Source organism: Paramisgurnus dabryanus, chromosome 9 (genome assembly GCF_030506205.2).
Source record: "Paramisgurnus dabryanus chromosome 9, PD_genome_1.1, whole genome shotgun sequence".
NCBI lineage: Eukaryota > Metazoa > Chordata > Actinopteri > Cypriniformes > Cobitidae > Paramisgurnus > Paramisgurnus dabryanus.
The window spans coordinates 14,180,362-14,206,235 of record NC_133345.1 but is presented as its reverse complement, the minus strand read 5'-3'; the positions used below and the strand labels follow the sequence as shown (position 1 = coordinate 14,206,235).

The 25,874-nt window shown below is 40.0% G+C and overlaps 2 protein-coding genes across 4 annotated transcripts in view; one reads left to right on the top strand and one right to left on the bottom strand.

Moving 5' to 3' along the window:
- mthfsd (methenyltetrahydrofolate synthetase domain containing) overlaps positions 1-25,874 on the top strand; it is a 112,643-nt gene that overhangs the window by 72,125 nt on the left and 14,644 nt on the right. Inside the window, exons 3-7 of one of the 3 annotated variants that reach the window (XM_065269983.2) lie at positions 15,179-15,292; positions 15,964-16,077; positions 16,188-16,278; positions 16,540-16,652; positions 18,915-19,040. In XM_065269983.2, coding sequence (XP_065126055.1) covers positions 15,179-15,292; positions 15,964-16,077; positions 16,188-16,278; positions 16,540-16,652; positions 18,915-19,040 — 558 coding nt within the window. Of the gene's footprint in view, positions 1-15,022; positions 15,137-15,178; positions 15,293-15,963; positions 16,078-16,187; positions 16,279-16,539; positions 16,653-18,914; positions 19,041-25,874 lie in introns of all 3 variants that reach the window. The other 2 variants (XM_065269984.2, XM_065269985.2) reach the window with 2 other exon arrangements.
- On the bottom strand, positions 1,294-13,429 carry LOC141282548 (uncharacterized). The gene is made up of 2 exons (XM_073815715.1): positions 9,376-13,429; positions 1,294-1,899 (listed from the first exon to the last, which is right to left on the bottom strand). Exons 1-2 carry the CDS (start codon positions 10,304-10,306, stop codon positions 1,427-1,429), a joined length of 1,404 nt encoding a protein of 467 aa, XP_073671816.1. The 5' UTR covers positions 10,307-13,429; the 3' UTR covers positions 1,294-1,426.

Genomic DNA, 25,874 nt, shown 5'->3' with positions numbered 1-25,874 from the left:
AGCCAAGATCCACACAATATGACCGCAGCAATGACTTCAGGGTCTGATGAAATCTTTCTAGGGCTCCTGCACTCTGAGGGTGGTATGCACTGGAAATGTTATGGCTGATTTTTAACTGTCGCAAAGCTTTAGCAAACTGGTGACTCATAAAATTAGAGCCCTGGTCAGACTGGATAGTTCTAGGAATGCCAAACGTTGACATAAAATCAGTTAAAGCTCTGAGAATAGACTTTGTAGTGATGGACCTAACAGGATACACAGCTGGATATCGAGTAGATAAACACATAACTGTAAGTAAGTACTGATGACCTGTCTTTGATCTAGGTAAGGGACCTACGCAATCAACAAGCAGATATTCAAATGGCTTTGATATTGCTGGAATAGGTTGGAGAGGAGCCACAGGGATTTTCTGGTTTGGCTTACCAGTGAGTTGGCACACATGACAAGTTCGAATAAACTTGGACACATCTCTTTTTAATTTAGACCAAAAGAATTTTCGCTGCAGTCGATCATACGTTTTCCGCACACCCATATGTCCAGCCACTCCATCATGAGCTAACCTGATCACAGATTGTCTAAATTTAAGAGGAACTACCACTTGAATATAAGATTTGGTAATTGGTTCAGTTTCACTGACCCACCGTCTAAGCAACAACCCCTCTTTTAAAAAGTAGCAGGAAGGTAACGAAGTCTCAATATCTCCTTCAGGACAAACAATTGAAAACAAAGATTTAAGAGTTGCATCAGCTAACTGTTCTTGAATCAAGTCCTCGAGAGACGTTTAAAAGAGAAGACAAAAATTGTTCTGATATCCCATCCTCCTGAGAAACATGTTTCTCAGAAAAGTAATCAGATGAATCCTGAATGATGTTATCAGTTAAGGTCATGCTAAGTGATACATCTTCACCTGTCTCACTACCAACTTCCTTAGAGGGTAAATCACTTTCCTCAGCATAATTCTCAGAACAAACAGGTAAAGTTTTCTCTAAGGTTACCTCACAGTCGGGATTTAAAGAAACTTCACCTTCACACAGTTGGTTGGCTTTTAGTTGTTTTCCTCTAGCTCGGGTAACAGCACAGGTAGGAAACACATGGGGAAACTTTTTCCCACACTCATCAGGAATATCTGTAAACACAGGCTTGGAGACTACAACAGTAGATGGTACAAGTTTTAATGTTCCCCAAACATTTCTCTGAGCAAGATCATTCCCCAGTATAAAAGTAACCCCTGGCACAGGGAGAGAAGATCATACTCCAACAATCACCTCACCAGTTACAAGATCAGAAGAAAGATGTATCTTATGTAAGGGAACTTTTAAGAAAGTCATTTCTATCCCCCTAATCAACACATCCTTCCCTGTTGCTGTCTGACATGAGAGTGGAAGAATTCCCTCTAACAAAAAGGACTGAGCCGCTCCAGTGTCTCTCAGAATTTGCACAGAAACTTTTTCCTCTTGTCCTGGCAGAGACACAAAACCAGTAGTGATAAATGGAGCATACTCTCTATAATGATCCCCAACGTTAACCTGAGTTGACCCGCAGAATTCTGTTCATATGCACAAATCTTCAGTGGTTCAAGCCCAACTAATCCAACTGGCTTAGCTGACTTCTTTAAAGCGTTACATTCAGAGATTTTATGTCCTACTTTATGACAATAAAAGCAGACCACCCTACCTTTTTTATCAGATGGAACATTCAAATTCACAGGGGGTACACTTGCCACCGTACCTGATGTAACTACTGGAGGTGTCCACCGATTTCGAAATAACTTTTTATTCTGATCACTTGATGCTCTATCAGGAAAAGAAACTCTGTGAGTCAGAACAAATTCATCAGCTAACACAGCTGCATTTGCTAAGGTCAAGGCCTTTTGTTCATTCAAATAGGTAGATACCGACCCTGGTGTAATGGCACCTATTTGCTTCTTATTCTTCTGTACCACCTTTTGAAGTCAGTCAAATTTAACCAGTATTTGAAACACGAACAAACCACGATCTTCGTTTTAAATGTTTACTTCCAAAACATAAATAAAAGCTGTTACATAGTAGACATGGTACGCACGGTCAAAAAACTGTGTTGCTTCCATCATATCTAACTTCAAACTAACTGAACACATTCAATCGCATGCGTTATGACGTAGTGCGATCTGACTGGAAGCTCAAAATAACTAAATGTTATCAGATTTAAACATTACTAAATATGCATTTTAAAGCAAAAAGATCTTATGAATTTTAATGAAATATTTTCTTATTAATTTTACTAAATTATTATTTTAAATGAAATTATTCCTATGTGGCTCTTACATTACCCGGCCCCTAATTGGTTAGGCAAGAGGACTAAGCAATTATAAACTTAAACACAAAGAGCCAAACTTTTTTTTCCATAAATTATCAACTGGTTTCTACTTTCTTCACTCTTCTGACGTCGCCTCTTCCAACAAGCACAGTTTGTTAATAGGCCTTTCCAGAGTGTTGGTCTTGGTCTTTATCCTCACTCTTCGCACTATTCCATTGGAGTCTGGCAACGTTTCAACTACCCTTCCCATGAGCCAGGAGTTTCGTGGGGAAGAGCTATCCACTAGTAACACAACATCTCCCGTCATGAAGTTTCTTTTTGGCTTTAGCCATTTCTGGCGCTCTTGAAGAAGTGGAAGGTATTCACGGGTCCATCTAGTCCAAAATAAATCCACAAGATATTGAACTTGCTTCCATCTCTTTCTTGTGTACATGTCATCTTTGCTGAAAATCCCTGGAGGCATTTTGGGTTGAGATTTCAACAGCAGTAAATGATTGGGTGTTAGAGGTTCTACGTCATTCACGTCATCTGACATAGTTGTAAGTGGCCTACCGTTGATGATGCTTTCAACCTCACACATTATTGTCAGAAGACAATCATCGTTCACTGCTTGCTCTTTCAAAAGGGAATTTAAGATTTTTCGCACAGTCCGAATTTGTCTTTCCCAAATCCCGCCTTGGTGCGAAGCAGCTGGGCTATTGAATATCCACTTTATTCCCTTTGGTTGCAAGGCCTTTTCAATCTTGTCATTATCCAGCTGTTGAATGGCTTCTCTCAACTCTCTTTCAGCGGCCACAAAATTTGTGCCATTGTCAGAACGCATGATGGTAACTTGACCTCTCCTGCACATAAAGCGACGAATTGCATTAATACAGGAGTCTGTGTCGAGGCTATCTGCAACTTCAATGTGCACCGCTCTGAGAGTGAGACAAGTGAACATCACACCGTACCTTTTGACTGTATTTCGGCCCCGCTTGACATCAAACGGCCCAAAAAAATCAACACCGGAATTTGTGAAAGGAGGCTTATCTGGCAAGAGCCTATCTTCAGGCAGGTTTGCCATCTTTTGCTCACCAACCTTTCCATTAATCCTGCGGCACACTGTACATTTGTTGATTATCTTTCGAATTGCAGAATTGGCTTGTGGGATCCAGTATCTGCATCTCAGTTGTGCTAAGACATAGCTGCGCCCACAGTGTCCTGTTCTTTGGTGTATGTCTCTCAAAATAAATGTTGCAACTTTACTGTGCTTTGAAATAATTACTGGACGTTTAGCGTTTTCTGGCATGGCAGACTTGTTGAGTCTTCCACCAACCCTTAACGTGTCATCTTGAAGAATCGGATCCAATTTGAACAGTTGACTGCTATGACTGAGCTGTTTACCTTTCTCCAGCACTTTGATTTCTTCTCCAAACTGCTGTCTTTGACTGAATTTGATTATTTCAGATTCTGCGACAATCAGATCATCCAAAGTAAGTGATTTATTTTTTGTTGCTTTGAATTTCTTCATTTGTTGTTCCAATTTTGATCTTTCCTTTTCAGGGTCCTTTTCAGTTTCCCTGATCTTTCTTGATATTTCCTTTCTTTCCTCTTTCAGTTTCCACAGATTTTCCTTCACCTTTAAAATCCAGGCAAATGCTCTTTTTAGTTTATGCCAGTCTGAGTAATAGCTGATTAGTTTGTCAATTGGATTCATGTTTTCCTTGACATTAATCATGTTGACTGTAGCTCCTTTCTTGACTTCCGGATCATTTTGAAGGCTTTCCTTCCTTTGCACAAGTTGTTCCGGCCAGTCACGTTCCTTGTCCAGCAAGAAGGCCGGCCCATTGATCCATGTTCCTCCTTGCATCAAGCTTTTAGCTTTCAGGCCCCTACTGGCTTGATCTGCAGGATTTTCTGTTGTTCTGACATACTTCCACTTTGATGGCTTGGTTGCTTCTCGGATCAACGAGATTCTGTTTGCAACGAAAGTTTTGAAACGAGCAGAGTCACTGTCAATATATCTGAGCACAGTAGTACTGTCTGTCCAAAAAATAGATTGTTGCAATGGAACTTGAAGCTCTTGATGTAACATCTTATCCATTTTAACAGCGACAACTGCTGCGGTCAACTCGAGTCTGGGAATAGTGACCAGTTTGAGTGGAGCCACTCTTGCCTTCCCCATGAGGAATGCACATCGTTTCTCACCTTGGCTATTCTCTAACAGCAGATAGGACACAGTGCCGTATGCAGACTCAGAAGCATCTGAAAAATGATGTAACTGTGCTACTGCAGTGCAACCAAAATCTTTAGGCTTCAAACACCTGCTCACATGGAAGGTAGAGAGATGACTGACATCTTCGATCCATCTTTTCCAAACTTCAGCGTGTTTTCCACCAATGTTCTCATCCCATCCGTATTGTTCTTTACAAAGATCTTTCAACAGGAGTTTAGCGGGCAAGATGACTGGAGCCAGAAAGCCAAGGGGGTCGTAGATGGAATTCACGACTGATAAAATTCCTCTTCTGGTCATTGGCTTGTCTTGCAGCTTCATACTGTAGGTGAAAGTATCGGTTTCAGTGTCCCACTGTACACCGAGGGTCCTCTCGACTGTCAAAGCGTCATGTCTTAGATCCAAGTCCTTCACTTCACTGGCTCTATGCACTTCAGGGATTGTCATTAACACCTTCCTGCTATTGCTCACCCACTTTGTTAGAGTGAAGCCTCCACTGGCACACAGGGTACGAAGATCTCTAGCCAGGGTCACCGCATCTTCTTCTTTAGCTACACTTTTCAAACAGTCATCTACGTAGAAGTTGCGCAGAACTGTCTGAACAGCTTCTGGAGATACATCAGCCTTGTGATCTTCAGCAGTTCTTTTTAGTGCATATGAGGCAACACTTGGTGAAGAAGTGGCTCCGAAGAGGTGCACAGTCATTCGAAATTCCTTCATAGGCTCGTTCAACTTGCCATTGGGCCACCAAAGAAAACGGAGTAGGTCTGCGTCACGTTCCGGCACCTTGACCTGGTAAAACATCGACTCGATGTCCGCCATTATAGCTACTGGCTCCTCACGAAATCTTAAAAGCACACCAATTAACGTGTTGGTCAGGTCAGGTCCTTGGAGCAGTTCACTATTTAGAGACCTCTCTTGAAACGAAGCTGTGCAGTCGAAGACCACCCGCAACTTATTTTTCTTTGGGTGATACACCCCGTGATGTGGTATGTAAAACAGCCTGTTGTCATCACGTTTCAGCTGTTGGACTGGAACTTGGACAGCGTAGCCTTTGTCAATGATGGTCTCCATGAAGCTTTTGTATTCTTCAAAAAATTCAGGATTCTTCTTGAATTTTCTAAGCAAACAAGCTATGCGCTGTTCTGCCACACAACGGTTATTAGGCATTTGGAGCTTCTCATTCCTTAATGGCAGTCCAATGCTGTAATGTCCGTTCTCAAAAAGTGTGGTTTTCTGTACAGACTGCAAAAATTGTTTGTCTTCACAAGACATCTCCATTCGATCATCATAGTAACGCTCTGGAAAGTCAGTGTTATACTGTTGGACCAGTAGTTTCTCAATCTCCATCACAGAAATTCTGTTTACAGAAAAGGTAGGTGTTTCATTCATTGCATCATTCAGTTCCTTTCTTACAGGTCCGTTCACAACCCAGCCTATGGCAGTCTTCACAGCATAAGGGCCTCCATCCTTTGCATTAATAACATGCCATGGTTCCATTGCTCTTGAACAGTTAGCTCCAATAAGCAGGCCTACATCCGCTTTTATCTCTGGCAAGCGTACTTCATTTAAATAAGGCCACTTCTGGATATCTGACCTTTTAGGTATGTTTTCGATATGAACAGGTATGTTGCTATGAGTAAACACCTTTGGAAGCTCAATGAACTTGGTGTCCTCCAGCCCGCACACTTCCAAGTCTGATATGACGAAACTGTTCATGAGCTTTTGTCCTCCAGGTTTGTCTTCACCCATAGTGCTAAGCAGTATTCGTGTTGGTTTCCCTTTCACGTTTAGTTTCTTTTGCAGGTCTTCTGTGCAGAACGTTGCTGTGCTTCCCGGGTCCAGAAAGGCGTACGTTTCAATACACTTGTCACTCCTTTTTGATTTGATCTTTACCGGTACTATTGACAGCACACATTCCGCTTCTCCGGCCCCCGTGAGGCTACAGGATTCTTGTAAAATAGAAACTTGAGCACAAGATACTTCACTTCCATGTCGAGCATCTTTCTTTTCAGGTAAGACAGAACCTTCTTCCTTTTCCTTTATTATGTGCAGAATGTCTGGATGCTTTAAAGCACACTCTTTACACTCAATTCTTCTTTTGCAGAATTTGCTAAGATGACCTGGAACTAAGCATCCAAAACACAAGCCCTTCAGTTTTAAGAAATCCACGCGCTCCTTATGTGGTTGTTGTTTGATTTTGCTGCATGAGGCAAGGGTATGTGATTGCTGGCAGTACAAACACGGCTTCTCAAAGGCACTCACAGGTTTACTGATATTTGCTGGCTTACCATGCGTTTCTTGAGGCCCTTTGCCTTCGGTGAAAACATTTGTTGCGAAACTGCTTCCACGGACCTCTTTCCTTCCATGATATTTTTCTTTTTGTTCAATCTTTCCACTTGAGATTGGACGGCTGTCTGAGATATTACCAAAGAGGGGATCCATCGCTATTCTAGCTTGGCGGTCTATGTAATTTACCAAATCAGCAAACCTTGCTCTCCCACCTCTTCGCTCTTTTATGTCATAAGCTTCAGCACGCCAACGTTCTTTCAATTTGTATGGTAGCTTAGACACCACTGTCCTTAAATTGGTTGGGTTATCCATCTCCTCCAGGAATTCAATGTCTTCCATAGTATTGCGACATCCAATCAAAAACATTGCATAGGCGCTTAATGCTTTCCCATCATCAGATTTTACTTGAGGCCATTTGAGTGCTTTGTCAATGTACGCGCTGGCAATCCGTAGTTCATCCCCATAGTGCTTATGAAGTAGTCGCTTCGCCTCGCAGTAGCCTTTGTTTGGCGTCATATGAGCACAGCTGCGAACAAGCTCTTGAGGTTCACCGGCCGTAAATTGTTCCAAAAAGTACAGTTTGTCTTGATCATTGCTGGTTTTCTGCTCTATTGCGTGTTCAAACGCCCTCATGAAAGATTTGTATTGTAGGGCATCACCCTTGAACACAGGAATGTCCTTGGATGGAAGATGAGATAGCTGCTGTTGTTTTACTAGTAGCTCAGTGATTACATTCTGTTTTTGCATAACCGCTATTATGTCGTCACCTTTGTTAGATTGAGCATTAGACACATAATTGAAGACTGTTTGAGATTGTTGTTGTATTTGAGAGTGCTGTGTATGTGATTGAACATGAGTGCCCGTATTAGCTTGCTGTGGAAGCAAAATGCTAGCTCTTTCCATCACATGTCCATCTTGAGGCTTTTGCACTGCCGCGTAACTACTTAAACCATCTTCAGATCTTTCATATTCCTTAAGCACCCTTAATTTTGCTTTACTCTCAGCTAACGCAGTTTCCAGCACTAACTCTTCCTTTTCAGCTTTGATTTTAGCTGCCTCAAACTCAAGCTGTTGCATTTTTTTTAGTGCTGCAGCACGTTCGAGCAGGGCTGCATGCTCCGCTTCCTGTCTAGCTCTTGCTGACGATACTCGTGACACAGCTGAGGTGCGACTTATTTGTGATCTACGCAGACTGGAATGTGTGACATCACTGACCCCTACCTGTGAAACACTGTCATTTGGTTTAACAGTTTCTTGCAGATAGTCAACCACATTTGGTTCTTTTTGCAGCACCTTTTCCACTGGCTGGCTGAGTTCATGCTCAGCTGCAATCCAATTTTTTGTCTTTTTCATAAATCCTCTTATTGCTGCCATTTTAGGTTCAAACCAGATCTCTTGATCATCCATTTTTTCATTTTCACTCAAAAGATTAGCAACTTCGTTGTTGAGCCGTTTAAACTCATTTAGTAATGTTGCAAAATCATTTTCCATCATGTATTTCACCCTTTGTAAATTTTGAGCATCACTCATCATTGTTTCCAACTCCTTTCTTTTGCTTGTCAGAATTCCTAATGTTCTTCTTCTCAATGCAATGAACCTCTGCAATCTCTCTTCTAAAGCCTTCTCTGTCATCTTATGTGACCTTCCCTTTTCCATTGTATCCTCAAAACATCTTTGTTCATTTCCTTCAGCCATCGTACAAATAGCAGAGTTAACGCTTTAGTCGTATGCAAACGTTTCAAACACTTTCTTCAATTAACCGAGTGCAAAACAACTTCTAAAAGATCGCCATAACTCCACATTGACTGAACTGAGCTTGCTATGAGCATACGTTTTACAGGGAAAGGTTGTCATACCTTTTTTCTCTTCCAAAGTCACTCATTATTTTCTTGTGCGTCTCACGTATTTTTAAGAAAAAAGTCCCCACTTCAGCGTGCAGCGTTACTTCTCCGTTGACTAGCCGTTAGCTAACGAAGCTGAGGCAAGCCGAACAGACAGCGGTGAAACTGCCGATTGGTATCGATCCGACGCGTGTAAGCTGGCATCAACTCGTTGACACTTGTTTGTGGCGAAAAAGTCCAATCCGCTGTCTCCTTATCCAACAACAAGCTAGCAACGTACTCCTTTATCCAGGTAATCCAGCGTCGATCTCTGATTAGCAAGTTTTTTGACTATGTAATGGCACCTATTTGCTTCTTATTCTTCTGTACCACCTTTTGAAGTCAGTCAAATTTAACCAGTATTTGAAACACGAACAAACCACGATCTTCGTTTTAAATGTTTACTTCCAAAACATAAATAAAAGCTGTTACATAGTAGACATGGTACGCACGGTCAAAAAACTGTGTTGCTTCCATCATATCTAACTTCAAACTAACTGAACACATTCAATCGCATGCGTTATGACGTAGTGCGATCTGACTGGAAGCTCAAAATAACTAAATGTTATCAGATTTAAACATTACTAAATATGCATTTTAAAGCAAAAAGATCTTATGAATTTTAATGAAATATTTTCTTATTAATTTTACTAAATTATTATTTTAAATGAAATTATTCCTATGTGGCTCTTACACCTGGTACACAGTTTTTAAACTCTTCTACAAGAATTAACTCCCTCAACTGGTTCAAGGTTTCTACCTTCTGAGAATGACACCATCTTGTAAACATCATTTCCTTTTCCCGAGCGAATTCAACATAAGTTTGTTTTTCAAGTTTTTTGTAACCCCGAAATCGTTGTCGATAAGCCTCAGGCACTAATTCATATGCTCTCAAAATGGCGATTTTTACCTGTTTAAAATCTACACTTTCTTCTTCGGAAAGAGAAGCAAACACCTCCTGAGCCTTCCCTGTCAAAACACACTGCAAAAGTAAAGTCCAGACATTTTCTGGCCATTTTAGAGAAACAGCAACTCTTTCGAAATGGGCAAAATACTTGTCTACATCACGTTCACAAAATGGAGGAACCATCTTAATGTTTCGACCAACATCAAAAGAAGTCTGCCCTACCGGAACGGACTTAGAAGCTTCAGCTTTTTTAACTTCCAGTTCAAGCTCTAGCATTTTCATCTCATACTGCCTCTGTTCACGTTCACTCTCACGTGCATACTCTAATTTTTTCAACTCAAACTGAGCACGCTCACGCTCCTGTTCAAGCTCCAATTTTTTAAACTGAACACGTTTTTCCCATTCTCTCTCTTGCAATACATGAGTATCTTCAAACGATAGTCTCCCAGTTTCAAACTGTGTTTGTTTTTCTCTTGACATTAAATCGCTCTCTACACTTGGAGACAATACCTTACCACAACTCCTCTCATCTCCTATAACAAGAACTCCTTTAATTATCAACTGGCTTTTAACAGCCTTTAACAAATCTTCCTTGCGCTTCTTATCATTACTAGTCAAAACAATAGCATAACTCTCTGCAAGTTCTAGAAGTTGTTCTTTGGTGCACCTATCTAGAAACCTTTCAGAAAATTCTACATTCAATTCCTCGTTGGACGTCATTTTGGACCAGTATTTAAAAATTCACACAATGAAGATTAGTTAATAAATTGACCACAATAAATCCAAATAATCATAATAAACCTTCCTAAAATATGAAGTGCCTGAAAACATCCTAGACTTAAATGATTATTCAATATTACCCCTATTGACATAATCTTTCATACAGCCTAGCTAAATAATCCACTATAATAACACTAGAACACATAAGATGAATAAACAAACCCAAATTCATTAGTTTTATTATTCAAATTATTCTCCACAGACCATAAAGTCTGTTTCAATACCACAATTCCAGTGTTTTAAAGTGAACACAAAATCAAAACCGATTTACACCAGTAATTTTTGTATGACGTGCATCATCCCGCGATGCAGTGTTAATTTACAAATAGTAAACACTCTCGTGTCATACAATACTCAATAGGCTACAACACTGATTTCACCCCGATAATCATATAACCTACTGTTGTCCCTAACACAAGACTTCCGTGTAAACAAAACCAATGTTTTAACCGGTCTACACAAACGTACACCTATTTCCTACAATGGCATAACTAGCACATAGTACCAACACGTCTTCAAAGGACTGCCGGGCTCGAGGCAACTTGAAACGCTAAACTTCGTAACAGCCGTTCCCCAAATGAGTTCAGCTGCGCGAGAAGCGTACCCCCACCCAGGATTTCCTTCCAAAAACTCCAAACAAAATAGAAAGAAATCAACAAAACAACAAACAGCGTTCCGACGGAAGGACCGCGCACAGGCAGCCCAGCTGAAACACTCTAACTAACCGGAGTGCAAGCCGATTCTCAGGAAATCCTGAAGAGACAATAAAAATACTCCCTCAAACAAAAACGCTCAAAATCCGGGACAAGACCCCATTTTTATGTTACGGCTGGCTCATAAACCGCAACATAAAAGAGGAGAACAACAAGTGATTCAAACAATAAACCAATTTATTGTCAACACAAAAAAAACATTAAACAACATACGTCTAGGGGAAAAAACACGCGCGTGTGGTAACTAAATATGCATAAAGTCTGACACAAACAATCATAGGGAAAAAAAATATATATATATATTATAGAAAATAGAGAGAGCGAGACTCAGGTGCCACAGATCTTTTATACCCACACCACATAAGAGGGTTGATTACAAATAGAATGCACCTGTTACCCAACTAACATCTGCACTGTTTAGCAGAGCCAGCAGGGGGAAACAATTAACAATCGTCAAAATCATCACTTGCCTAATATTTCTGCACATAGTGTACAGCCTTATGTACCCTCTTGATCCCTGCGCTCTGTCACCAAGCAATGGCTTGTGGTGCCATCTCAAAAAGGGTAAAAAACATTAGCGCGTACCTTCTCAGGAGCTGTTCCACAACTGTGGAAGATCTGCCGGTCGCGACACAATCTGCTGACTCTGTAGCTGTCTTTAAGAATCTGCTTGAAACCCATCTCTTCCGCCATTACCTCACTTCCTTGTATAGGACTTACTATCTTTCTCTATTTTTTCCTTTTTAAATCTACAGATATTCTTAAAAAAAAAAATTACTAACCTACCCTTGGCTATGTATACTGTGTTGGACTTGAGACTTTTTCCAGTGCAAGTATGTATTGCTGTTGTTGTGTTGCTATTATTGCTTCTATTGTTTCCCTTATTTGTAAGTCACTTTGGACAAAAGCGTCTGGTAAATGACAATGTAAATGAGGCTATCCAATCATGGCAGTGGGCGTTTAATCCAAATTTCAAATGCGACCCTCCCATCGAAACAGAGCATTTCTTGAGCCAGACTTAAAATCAGGTTACAAAATAACCTATTACTTATTGCTTTTGGTGTTTTGAATCTAAAAAACATACGATTGCATATGTAGACCTCAGACAACAGTATAAAACAATAAAAACAGCCCTTTAATATCCTTAACTTACCAATCTGTTACATCATAAAAAACTGTAATATAAGCTGTAAAAGATTACAAACTCAGGAAGCAATTAATGGATTTAATGATGACCTGGGATTACAAGACTGGAATTCTGTTTATGAAGAGATGGACTAACTGTGCATTCACACCGCCACCGGCGAGAGCGTCAATAAAAGCTCTGGCTGCCCTGCAAACGACACTAAAGAAAAGGTGTAGTGGACGCTCTGACGCTCGAATGCATTCTCTGAACTCCTCTCCGGCGGAGGTTTCCGCCTTCCGATTGGTTGCCGCCGAACATTTCCGCCTTCCGATTGGTTGCCGCCGAACTGCGTCATAGCTCATTACCATAAAGTTGAGCTGATTTCAACTCTCCTCGACGCTCACACTGTACATGACGCGCCGCGCCGCTGCTCGCCGGAGATCGCCGCCGGCTCTTATTGAAAATGAATGACTTCCGGCCACTTTGACGCTCTCGCTGGTGGCGGTGTGAGAGCACAGTAAGAGAGAGACTATACGTTTTTGAACCATAAAATTGTTGTTTTTAGCAATGTAATATGTGTAAGTCATTTAAATCTACTACACTAGAGGAGCACTCAAAGCTAATAAAATAATCCAAATTGTTATCGTGTATATTATATCCTGTTCCCACAAAATTACTAATAGACTTCCTTCTTTCAATGATGGAAAAAGTTCACAACACTGAAATCTGTATTTCTCCTGTCTCAGCGGTAACTGAGGAAATGATGCATGACCATTCAAAAACATGACTGGGGTTCTAACTATACAAAGCTTAATGCAAATGGGTGAAGTGTCCCTTTAACAATGCAAATAGGCAGTTACTTTTGGTGGCGCTAACCATCTCAAAGAAAACGATCCTCATGAACTGGAAAAAAAGAAACAAAATTCACATTGCATTATGGAAAATCCTGCTAATAGACTATATCTCAATGCATTACCTGCCCAATTCTATTAATAATAATACACCAGAAACACATCCCTCTTGGACTTCTCGTATTACCTTACAACAGTCACAATTCCGCTTATCTTCTATGTCTGAGACCAGCCAAAATAATACTCCTCCAACTACATTTACAGGATGAGGGATTGACATTATAACTTTTTTCTTATTATCATTATCAATCAATCAATTATTATTATTATTTTTTAAAACATATAGAAATGTTATTTATTTTCACCCCTTCCTTCTTTCCCTGGCTCCCTTTTGGCTGTTCTTTGCCTAATGGTTGTGGATGGGTGTGGCATTGGGTTTGGGGCACTTGCCTTCTTGTCGTCTCCCCATAATCTTTCCTCTGGTGTTCCCAGCCTCAGTCTGGCCCCGCTTTTCCTGGCTCACACCTTTATTTTTATTATTATTTTTATACAATAGTAGTTAGTACACTGAAAAAAATTATTAATTCCATTTACTCATTTTTTTAAGCTAAGTGGTTGCAATTAATTTATTTAAGCTACATTTAAACAAATTTTTTTTATTGTATTTTAATTTACTGTTTTTTTATGTAGCTCAAATAAATTGATTGCAACCACTTATCTTAAAAAATTGAGTAAATTGAATGAATCATTTTTTTTTTCAGTGTAATAGTTAGTAATCTAACATCTGCACCTTCAACAAAATATAAAATAGGGTAAGTCTGGCATGCTTGTTGGCAAGGCCTTTACTCTGGTCTGGTTCCCCACTGGGCACACAAGTAGATTCCTTGGATGACATTATCAACTTAAAATTACAAAATATGACACAGGGTAAGTGTGCCATGTGTTGACCTGACCACTACCCAGGTCTGGTTCTCCACTGCACATCAACTTTTTTAATGCACCACACACTTTTGTCACCATCCATCCAAAACAAAATAGGGTAGGCTTGCGTGTGAGCGGTGGCCTGGTGTGGGAACTGTCATGATGGGGCCGTCCCTTGGGCCATCCCCAATACCTCAACACAACATGGGCTAGATGTTTGTGATGTGTATATATACACACAATGAATACAACATAAAAAAGTTCTCCTACTATGGTACAACAACTTTCTGTCATCTCCCTCATCTTTCAACCCAATGAATTCACTTTAATCTCACTACTGATTGAATTATCCATTGCTAAACCTGTATGCATTACTTTAAATAACTCAATCATCCTTTACACAAACATACCCTCATACACTCCTAATAACCTAATACACAGATATTGACAGATTGAATTTGTATGGGCAGTGAATAGATTTAATGTGTGTTTGTCTTATTTGTCTTTGTTTTGTTTTTCCATTGTTATGTAAATAGAGTCACGTTCTGTGTTTGCATTGTACAATAATAATAAATGAAAAAAATAACGACAAAAACAAGCTGTACTAGTCTGCACTGCTCAAAACATGTGTTTGGTAAAACATGGTTTAGTCAGTAGTAAATTATTTAAATATCAAAACATAGACGACTTAGAGCCTGTGAGTCAGAAGCGGGCGGAATTATGTTAATGTGCAGTGAGACCACATCAACAGGCTGCAGAAGTATACTGTTGCCTAGTACAATCGTTGTGTTCATTGTAGTCCAAGAAAAGAGATTTCAGTTGAAGATGATAACTTGCATTATCGTAGACTTCGGAATTTGTTACTTTGCAGACAATCTGTTTTGGACACTGCTTTTATCTACTTAAAACTGTTTATTTTTAACAGAAAAAAATGTTACGCATCGGCCCTGATTTTTGCTTGAAATTTTGCTGTTTTTTGCTTTGTTTTCCTTTCAGTTCTGTTATGATAAAGCCATAATAGCAGTGTTTTGGACTATATGTTTAGGGTGCAACACTTGCTTGTAACAGACTTAATGATCTGCACAAGTTCAGATCCAGCAGAGTGGTCAAAGTGAATCCGGACAGGCCTCAGGGACAGGCCCGCTTCATTGCTTTACATGTAAGTCTTTAAGATCTAATCTAGTCTTAACCTTTTCTGTAGGGTGCTCTGGAGGCTTGTGGTCAGGTGACACACTTAGAGCTCTTCACCAAAAGCACTGTGATTAAGGTGGATCCTGATAAACCACTCGAGGGGATTCGGTTAGCTGCTCTGCAGGTATATTGTTTAGATCAGTGGTTCCCAATTCCAGTCCCCCCCCCCAGAATGTTTTAGATGTCTTCTTGTATGAAACACCTGATTTCACTCATCAGGCTCCTTAATTAACACACTAACAAGTTGATAAACTGAATCAGGTGTTTTATATATGGAGACATATAAAATTTTCTGGGAGGGGGAGGCCAAGGACTGGAATTGAGAACCACTGGTTTAGATTGATGTCAATTGAGGTTAAACGTGACTGCCGAGTTAGCGCTATATGCTAGTTAATGCTATATGATAGTTAAAGCTATATGCTAGCGTTTAGGCTAAAGTTCTACTATTGATGTTACAGTTACGTTTTGCAGGTCCATACTTAAAAAACATAAGGTCTGTTTACACACACAGAGAGCTACTGAAATGAGCCACTTTAAGATACAGCCAATTAAAGCAGAGCTTAACATTATTATTCATAATCCTTTCAAATAAGGAAATAATTAACCATTTCATTCTGGTGACAAATCCTAGGTCTCTGGATCATTTTTGCACTTAATAAAGTCACATACCTTCTATGTAAATATCAGAAAACAATAAAAAATATTGTATCAATGCATTCTTTGGCACCCTTAAATTATTAAAGCTAGGTTATGACAAAAAAAATGATAATAATTCATGTTGATATTGAAATACAGGTAGGAAAAACATTGCTTGTTCCAACACCTCGTCTTAAAACTGGATTGTTCAATAAGATTGTTAGTCCGAAAGGTGCAACCAATCAACAACTGCGTGTTTGTTCAACATCTCGGGTAAGTCCATCATACACATGCATGCTTTTTCTGAAGTAACATGATTTATGGATGTCAAGCATGTTATTTATTTGTTGAGGTTTCAATTAAAATATTCTCTGTGATTTAAGGGTGTAAAAGAGTTCAGTGTTCCTGTTGGATTAAATGACAATGTTCACGTGGATCTTGTTGTAGTTGGATCTGTTGCTGTATCTGAGAAAGGTACAAACTCACAGTTTACTTTAGTTTGTCTTAATAAAGCTTGTCAGAATTGTAATTATTGTGTGTCTTAGAATTGTTCTGTACCATGAATTGATCAATGCAAAGAATACCATTACACTACTGTTCAAGTTTAGAGTCATTTGACTGAAATATTACTCATGATTTTACTATTTTGAATTTAGTTTTATATATATATATATATATATATATATATTAGTATGTATTCAGTAAAAGGACAGTAATGTTGTGCAATATCATTAGGTTACAGAATTGGAAAAGGCGAGGGTTTTGCAGACATGGAATATGCTATGATGGCATGCATAGGAGCTGTATGCGAATCCAGTGTGGTCATCACCATCGTTCATGACTGTCAGGTTAGTAGTAATGTTAGTTAGTTAGTTAGTTAGTGACGTTATGTTTACTTTAAGTAAATCATGGTTCCTACTAGGCTACTAGTAGTGGTGTAGTGAGAAACGTATTTGTGCCGAACAGGACTTCAGGTTCTCTTCAGTTAGTTCCCGAAAGCTCATATTGAGCCATTTAAACACTTTGAGTTAGAGGCAAAGAGCTGTGATTTTTTTTTATTAATAGGCAAGAAATGCACCTATATGTGTAGGTATTTTGTGCCTATACAGTATGTGTAGGCTGCTGGTATGTGCCTTGTTAACATGTTTTACGATGCCTTTAACAACTTTAAATCTTTAAAATGCATCACACTGTGTAGTATGTAAGCTTATAATGTTTATGCATGTTCATAATGTACAACCCCAAATCAGAAAAAGTTGGGACACTGTAGAAATTGTGAGTAAAAAAAGAATGGAATAATTTACTAATCTCATAAACTTAAATTTTATTCACAATAGAATATAGATAACATATCAAATGTAGAAAGTGAGACATTTTGAAATGTCATGCCAAATATTGGCTCATTTTGGATTTCATGAGAGCTACACATTAGAGGTCTACACGGAAGACCCGAGACCCGAAGACCCGGGACCCGACCCGGGACCCGTACGGGTTCGGGTCTATATTTTAAATGATCAGCCGGGTCCGGGTCGGGTCTCAATCTATTACTTCGGGTCCGGGTCTGTTTAACATTATGGGTAATACCCGAGGTCGATCGGACTCGGAGAACACACACTCACATTTAAATAAAATATTTCTCCAGCAACAAAAACTTAGATGAACTGTCGCATACATTTTTTCTATGACGCTAAAGTTGCGTTAAAAAGTTTATATTTGGTTGCTCCAACCAGGCAGCTAACACGCATGCGCTCTTGTAATGTTTCTCTGGCTACCAGTCAGGAGCTTCTGCAGTGAGACGCAATGACTTTACCTTTGACAATTGGCTCTTTTATTTAGAAGGCGGGACCTATTCCGCCGTACCGCGCATTTTGCACTGACGTGACTTCTATAATTTTTATAATAATATTATAAATTGACCGTCTTGCTGTTATATCTAAAGTTTTCGCGACTCTGCTCAAAGAGCACAGAAATGATAGCAAAGAAGCAAAGCTAATGAAAGCAGCCATGGCACTGAACGAGCAATCGTTATTATAATCCAAATGGGCAAACATTATTAAGCAAGTTGACCCGATACACAACAAAGTGGACTTTTAAAGCTGGAATAAGCATTAAACATTTCAATCGTCAAGAGAGGAATAACATGGATGGAACTGTCTTGGAAATAAGGATTGTGCATCACACACAGTCAGGTACAAGGAGGGAGAAGACTAACTTCTAACGTTATGGGTAAGACAAAAAGTTAAATTTTCGCTAACGTTACTTGTTTATTGACTTATTAATAACATTTAGCTAAAGAATATTTGCCGGTCGGGTCTGTGTCTTCCCGGACGGGTTCGGGTCCAGCTTTTAAATAATAGACGGGTCCGCGTCGGATCCGGGTCCAGCTTTTAAATAATAGACGGGTCCGGGTCGGTTCCGGGTCCAGCTTTCAAAACAACAGATGGGTCCGGGTCGGTTCAGTGTAGCACATTTACGGGTCTGATCGGGTTCGGGTAGGAATTTTTGGACCCGTGTAGACCTCTACTACACATTCCAAAAAAAGTTGGGACAGGTAGCAGATTTGTGAACAATATTTGAGAGAAATAGACATTTTGTGTACAATCAGCTCATGAAACTTATTTTCTTTAAAAATTTGCCAGCTCTGGCAGCTGTAAATACGAGTAAAAATGTAACTACTTTTAAGTTTTTAATTTGTTTTAACTTTACCTTACCTTAGATAAGATCAATTTAAATTACCCACATAAATTAAAACTTTTTATATCAAGTATTATAAACTATTAAAAACTGTTAAGACTATTAATAAAGTGATAAAATATGTAATTTGTAGCACTTTTACAGAAAGTGGGATCGACTATACTGTAACCAAAATAAGACAATGGATCAACTTTATTCTTCTTAATATCATCATCTGTCTCTCTAAAGGCCAATTTACACTGATTGTATGTATGTGTATAAAATTGGTGCATTGTCCAGCTCTTAGCTAGACTGAACTGGTAACATATGAAGTATAAAATGAAACATTAAGAGAAGTTTTAACTTTTAAACCAAATCCTTAAGATTGTCAGTACTTAAATGCAGTAATTAATAATGTTTCTGCCCCATTCCTTCAGGTCATGGAGATTCCAGAGACACTTATTGAAGGTCACGACCTCACAGTTGACTTCATTCTTACCCCATCAAGAATAATCAAAACTGAATGTAAACGGCCCAAGCCTCAAGGCATCATTTGGTCAAAGGTATTTGTCTTAATGTCACAATAAGAAATGTCATTTTTTTATTTTTTACACTGCTGCATCTGTATTTATTTCTTAGCCCGCAATGTTTTGAGAGGTTATTAGAAGTAGTCATGGCTCACCTTGTGTTCTATAAAACGCATAGAAACAATTAAATTACTTACGTTTTAGTTAAACTAAAGAGATCCCAAAAATACTGATATAAAACCAGAATAGCACTCATGTGGACATCACTCACATACTCTTAACTGTGCTTTTCTCTGTTCCCATCCCTGACTTTACTTACTACTTTTAACCTTTTCAGGCGTATATTTAAAATGTCTCACTAGAGTGAGTTTTTTAATGTTTGAGTATCCATGACGATGCATTAAGCTCATAACATGAATGTGGCGCTTCCTCCTGGACAGTCAGCAGCAGTCTTTTTATCATTCAACACATTATAAGTTATTTAAAGACATGTTATGTACAAACCATAATAAATATGCATATATGTGGTCTCATATTACATGGCTTCTTACCAGGGCCTGAAGTTAACGTTTTTGACCACCAGCCACTGTGGCAGGTGGATTTAGAAATCCATCACAGACACAGTTTTTGACTCTCTAGTCTCTATACATACACTTAAGTTAAGACATAACGAAATGTTTTATTAGAACAAGAATACTGTTGAGATTATTTTGTCTATTATATGTGCCCTATCAAGAGCAGAAAGACTTTATGTACGCTTGCTTTGAGGAAGGCGTCTCTCCGATGTTCCCTATTGAGTGCCCTTAAACCCGCGCGCGCACACATATACGGAGGGGGCACAAACTGCGCACATAAACGCCCCACATACGTTTGTTTTTCATTACTCTATTCGCAAAATGTATGTTAATATACTACAGTATAAGCAATGTTCCCTCTAATTTTTTTCAGCACTGAGCAAATTCTTTTTTTTTCTGAGCGCACATTTCAGTACTGTGAGCAATTCGCAACCACACGACCTGCCGAAAATGACCACGAGCCTGCGTTAACCATAGGAGATTCAAAGACAGGACAGTGTAGCGTGTAACGGGGTTTAGTGTATACACACGTATAATGTTCAGTGTGGGCCTGTGTATAAATCCCAATACATGTATTTACCAGGTCCCTGGGTTTAGCAGATTGAACCATTCAACTCAAACTGAAAATCAGTTCTCATATACTACAGTGCAAATAAATAAATAAAATACTTGTAAAAGTGTAACACTGTTTCATTTTGTTTGTAATCCAAATTCATGATTCACTTAAATGACTTAGTTGGGTTGAATTCATGAATCAATTGATTCGGTTCAAAGGACCGTTTGTTCCTTTAAATAGTTCAAATAGTTCAGTTCAAAGTCAGTGTCCTTTGAAGAAAATCCAAGAAAATACGGAAAATTAAGTTTCAGCGAATTCATGTCCTAGTAGTTGTCCGAAACCAAAAGGAAAAATATCCTCCTACCAGTTCTGATGAGTTCAAAGCACAGTTCTGGTTGGCTCGCCTTTTTGTATACACCTTCAGTATATACTTAATTGTCTCGCGTGTCCAAGATGGAGAAGGAGAACTTTACAGATGTTCGAAATTCTCACAAAAAAAACCAGCCTTGTAAAAACACAAGGCAGAACAGTAATTAAACTTCAATTCAACAGATTTATCAATAAGCATCATGTAAACATTTCAAATAACAACCTAACTCAGGGTTTCAACACTTATTGAACATATTGACACTTAAAATGTTATTTTTTAATCACATTTACGTTACTTGACTGTTAACTTTCAAATGTAAATAGCTTCAGCTCGTTCGTTATATACCAACGGCCAATGTAAACAAACTAATAAAACTCATTTGCAACACTTATGCCATAATGTCAAGTTAATATTTAGAATATAACTCACCATTTATCAAAATACAGGCTGATGGTCGACCTGCTGGGCATTACTGCCTGACGCACCTCCACCGGTGCCTTTGTGCAGTTGTGTTCCACCTCTTTAGGGCATGAAACGGGTCATCAGCCGGGGACCACCAGTCATGGATGTTTCGCTCCTTTAACCCCAGTACATCTCCTGGTGGCGGAGCGATGGCAGGGATCACTCCCTGCCACCCCCTGCTGATGCCCTAGGTGTCACTTGGCCCCCAACTCCTATACTTCCTCCTTAGCCACAGCCAAAAGCTGCCCCTTTCTGCCTCCTCTGCCAGTTCTTTAATGGCTTTTCGACACCCTGCTCCTGTACATCCCATCTCGCGGAGCAGGCGAACTGTTGAGGACCCTACAAAGCCCCTACATCCCACTTCAACAGGATATGTGGTGGCTTTCCACCCAGCCTCTCTGCAGTCTTCTACCAGGTCTGCATACTTGGCACGTTTCCGCTCATTAGCAGCCTCCATTCCTTCCTCCCATGGGACGGTGAGCTCCACCAACAAGATGGTTTTAGTTGGCTCTGACCACAGGATGAGGTTTGGCCGGAGCAAAGTTTCTGTGATCTCTCTGGGGAATTGAAGCTGCCTCCCCAGATCAACCCTCATGTTCCACTCCCTGCCAGATAAGAGAACTCCAAATGTTGCTCTCTGGTAAGGTTGGTTGATTCTTTCTCCGGCCCTTGCGAACTGGATGGATCTACTCGTTGGCACGGAAGGTCTCCTATTGGCCTCCTGTCTGCATGACTCTGCCACCTCTGCTAATTTGTTCAACACAAGATCGTGTCGCCACCTGTAGCGGCCTTGAGACAATGCCGTCTTGCAACCGGACAGGATGTGTTGGAGGCTTGCATTGCTGGTGCTGCAAAGGGGACGAAGTTCCTCGGTGCCGAACCATTGGTGGAGGTTTCTGGGACAAGGTAGGGTGTCATAGGTGGATCTAATCAGGAAACTGAGCCTGGCTTGGGGGATCTTCCACAGATCAGACCATGACAAATGCCTATCCATGACACCTTCCCATGACATCCAACGTGCCTGCCGACTCTGAGACACCGCCTTGATGTTAAGGCGCTCCTGCTCGGTCCTTGTCACTTCTGCCACCACCATGGCTCTCCGCTCTTCTTTGGAGGCCTTTGACCAGAAGAAGGGGGTCTTGCTCCTTCCAAGGCCTGCTCGTCCCTCCTGGACTCTGCCAACTACTTCGCGATGTTTCAGCCTGCTAATTGCCATGTCCACTTCTTTCTGGGCTTTCCACTTCCTCCCTGTTTGTATGGTAGGGCCAGCTGCTCTCACTAGTTGGTCAGTGGATTCTCTCAGCTCCAGTACCATCCTAGCCAAAACCAAAGCATACATTTTAACTTCTTATTTAAAAGAAGAAGTTCATTCGCAGTGTTTTGATGCTCTGTGATTCTGCATCTGCCTCCGTTCTAATTCTCTATTTCGCTCACTCTAGCAACAGCTTTTCCAAGTTATCGCATCACTTCAGGAATCCAATAATTTGTTTTAAATCACTGTTTTGAATCACTTTTTCCTCTTTATAAGTATTTTAGTTTTTTGAGATCGCCCCGTGCAGCTGCTCATCTGACTCGCTCTCACTCTGTGCTGGCAGCGGCACCTGTGTGAACTGAATGCGCTGCTACCATTGGCTCATAAAAGTGTCTGTCACCGTAGCAAGATCAGCGATTGGTTGAAAGTTTCTTCTCCTTCTAGAACACTCGCCTTCTCTCTCTCTTAGTTCTTTTACAATAGCAAATGCATCAATGTTTATGTGCGGTCTGAAAAATGTGCGCGGTCTGACAAATCTATTGCGCGGCCACTTTGACTGGCCTGCGCGGCTGGGGAACATTGAGTATAGACACAGTAGCGCAACTCTCTTTAAAGTTTACACATCCAAGAGTTCTGATCCGTCACAGCAGCACTACACATCTGTGCAACTGTGATTTATACTATAGTCTATGTCACCATTGCATTCTCATCCCATCTCATCAACAGTTAAATACTTACTCGCACATCCAAACGTAGTCAGAGAAGTGCCTCATCTTCTTTCCAATCGCATGAACGTTGCGAAACAGCAGTCGCATCCTCTCAATGAATCACTCAATTTGCATCAGTGATATGCGCAAGTTGATAAGAAATGAGCGGTTGCCGGTTACCCAGACAAATAATTTAATGATATTCGGGCCGCGGTCAGTCGGTCGGGTTTAAAAACTATTTTGAACAATTCCGGGCGGGTTAGTTGAAAATGTCGGTCGGGAGTGGGTTGTTTATACATTGACCCGCGCATCACTGATTCGCATTGGCTACCCGCCAATGTGGCTGGTAGATTGACAGTGTTACCCGCCAATTGCAAAATCCACCCACATTTGGCGTGGTCGGGTGTTAATTTCAGGCCCTGCTTCTTACGCACTAGAGGGAGACATGATTGGTGGATAAGGAAATTATTTGCTTTATTCATTTAAAACATAACAAAATTGCAAAAAATGCAAACAGATAAACGTCATTTATCACTTTCAATTCAATGCGCATGCGAGCAGAAGGTAAAGTGTGGATGGGGGAATGGATGAGTCATAATTTGACAGGATACATTTTTCGTCATGACACCACAACGTGCTTTGTCACATATTTGATATAATATAAAAACACATAAGAACCCTGCTTTGTGGACTGCTTTTGGACTGAATCTTTCAAACACGGGAAGGAGCTAGGGTTGCTGCAGTGATTTTCCCACCGATTAATCAGCGTGTGACAAACCCGGTGATACCGGTATCACTGTGTGGGAGGGGCTTATAAATGCGCATGCAGACGTGCACATTTTACTTTAACTTTTGAATTACGCATCTGTTTAAATGCAGCGCTGGCGTTAAATGGCGTATGAATTTGTGTGCAATGCGAGTGCAACAGCTGGTTTAGTTAAGTGCTTGAGTCAATGTGCGCAGGTAATTCTCACAGAACCCGCCAGTCCCACGCAAAGCAACCGGCTACTTTTCCATAAAGCACTGCTTGAATGATGGGTTTATAATTTTTTTTAAGAAAACACAACAAAAAATTATATCGCTTATATTAAACATCATATATGTATATTATAACAAAAACGAATAAGCACGCAGCTTCTGCCATCGTCTAGTCAGTCAGCTCGCCTCGCCTCGCCGCAGTCTGACAGTAATAAATGAAATCTGACACCTGCTGCTCTGTGAGGTGACGCGTGTTCAGCTCCGCTGAATTCAGGCAGCAGACACATTCAGTTGTCAGTGTTTGCTCTCTCTAACGAAACTAAATGATTTAGTTACAAGAAAATATCAAAACGATGGTGAAAGACGATGTCGTGGTGGGCAAGTGATCTAACCGCTGAGAGGCTGAAGCACCAGTAATCACTGTTTCACCGACTATCGCGACAAGCCTAGAAGGAGCGTCACATTTCCCTCTGATGTCAGAGGTATTTAGGCCAATCACAACGTACAGATTATCTGCCATTCAAAGACACAGGAAAGCAGTATATCTGTAGCTACAAAAATGTACGGTATGTGGAAAATAATGTGTTTTATAACTATAAACCATGCAAACACATTGTATTATACCAAAGACACAAAATGTTTTTTTAGCAATGAAATAGGTGCACTTTAAGAAATCTGTCAATCAGTGGTGCATGTTTTCCCCTCATTTTGCAACACTGAAAGTGGAAACTCTAAATATTATGTTTTCTAGGCATTTGAAAAATAGATCAATTAATTTTATGTAATTTAAATATAATTAGCCTAAAAGAAACATATCAAGTTGGAGGTTCAGTCTGGGCCCTTTGGTTAATAGTGAGCAGTTTGACAACTCTGCTAGATGAGAGCAGAACAGACAGAGTTTAGAGGGAGATAGAGAGCGTGCACAAGAGTGAGAATTTGCATGCAGAAGGCGAGGTTTCGAAATTAAACTAACAAACTCCCACAGTCAGTGCTGCACCTACCAGTCCCACAGAAGCTGTAGCTGAGTTCACTCACTGCCCCAAGAAATTATGACAATGCGCTGGTGAATGTAGCTCGAGAACATGAATAGCACACAGATGCGATGCAAACAGCACACAGGGACTGGGGGAATTCTAATCAGAAGAGATCATCCCTATGCCCTATTCCCCTCGAAGATTAACTCCTGTGTAAACTCTGGAGGGAGTTGCGCAATTGTATCTCATAGCCTAGTGTGTGGTGGTTAAAAAAACACTTGGTGAAATTAAAACAACATCATTTTGTCTTTATCTGGAGCGACTGTTTATTTAGCGTCCCCTTCATGAAGTACCCTTCAAGGCTGCAAAAATGCCATTTGGAATTCGCCACTGATCTGAAAACAAACATGCAGTATAAGTGTTTGCAATAATATCGTTGTTGTGTAAAATCAGATTATCGAGTATATCACTTGCTTTTCAAAAACCTGCCTTCAGTGCTCAGAAATAAAATTTGTATGCACATTCTAAGCATGATGTAGCAGCACATTTGATTGCGGCTGTATGACTTTTAAAAATCAACGTCATATTAATTTTTAATACTTTAGTCAATGGCGCTTTATGCAGTTTCTTTGTTGCTCACAGACGACTTTTGTGCTGATGTGCCGGGTAAAAAAAAGTCAATGTCATATTAATTTTAGCCGGCCACATTTTTTGCCAAGTACTCTATTGTTTAGTACTGTTTTGAATGCTTCCGTTTTAAATCATAAAGATCTTTCTGTTTGGTTAATAACATCATCATCAACCTATTAATTATATGAATATGTTGTAAGAGGGAGTTAGAACAATGTAAGTTTTTTCACAAACGCATTTTTTTTAAGTATTCAAATATTGTCTGTTATCATAATCTGCAAAATTATCCAGATATGATTTTTTGCAGCACACCCCTGCGCTGCATACATACAAGAGACTGATAAGCTTTCAAACCACTTTTCAGAA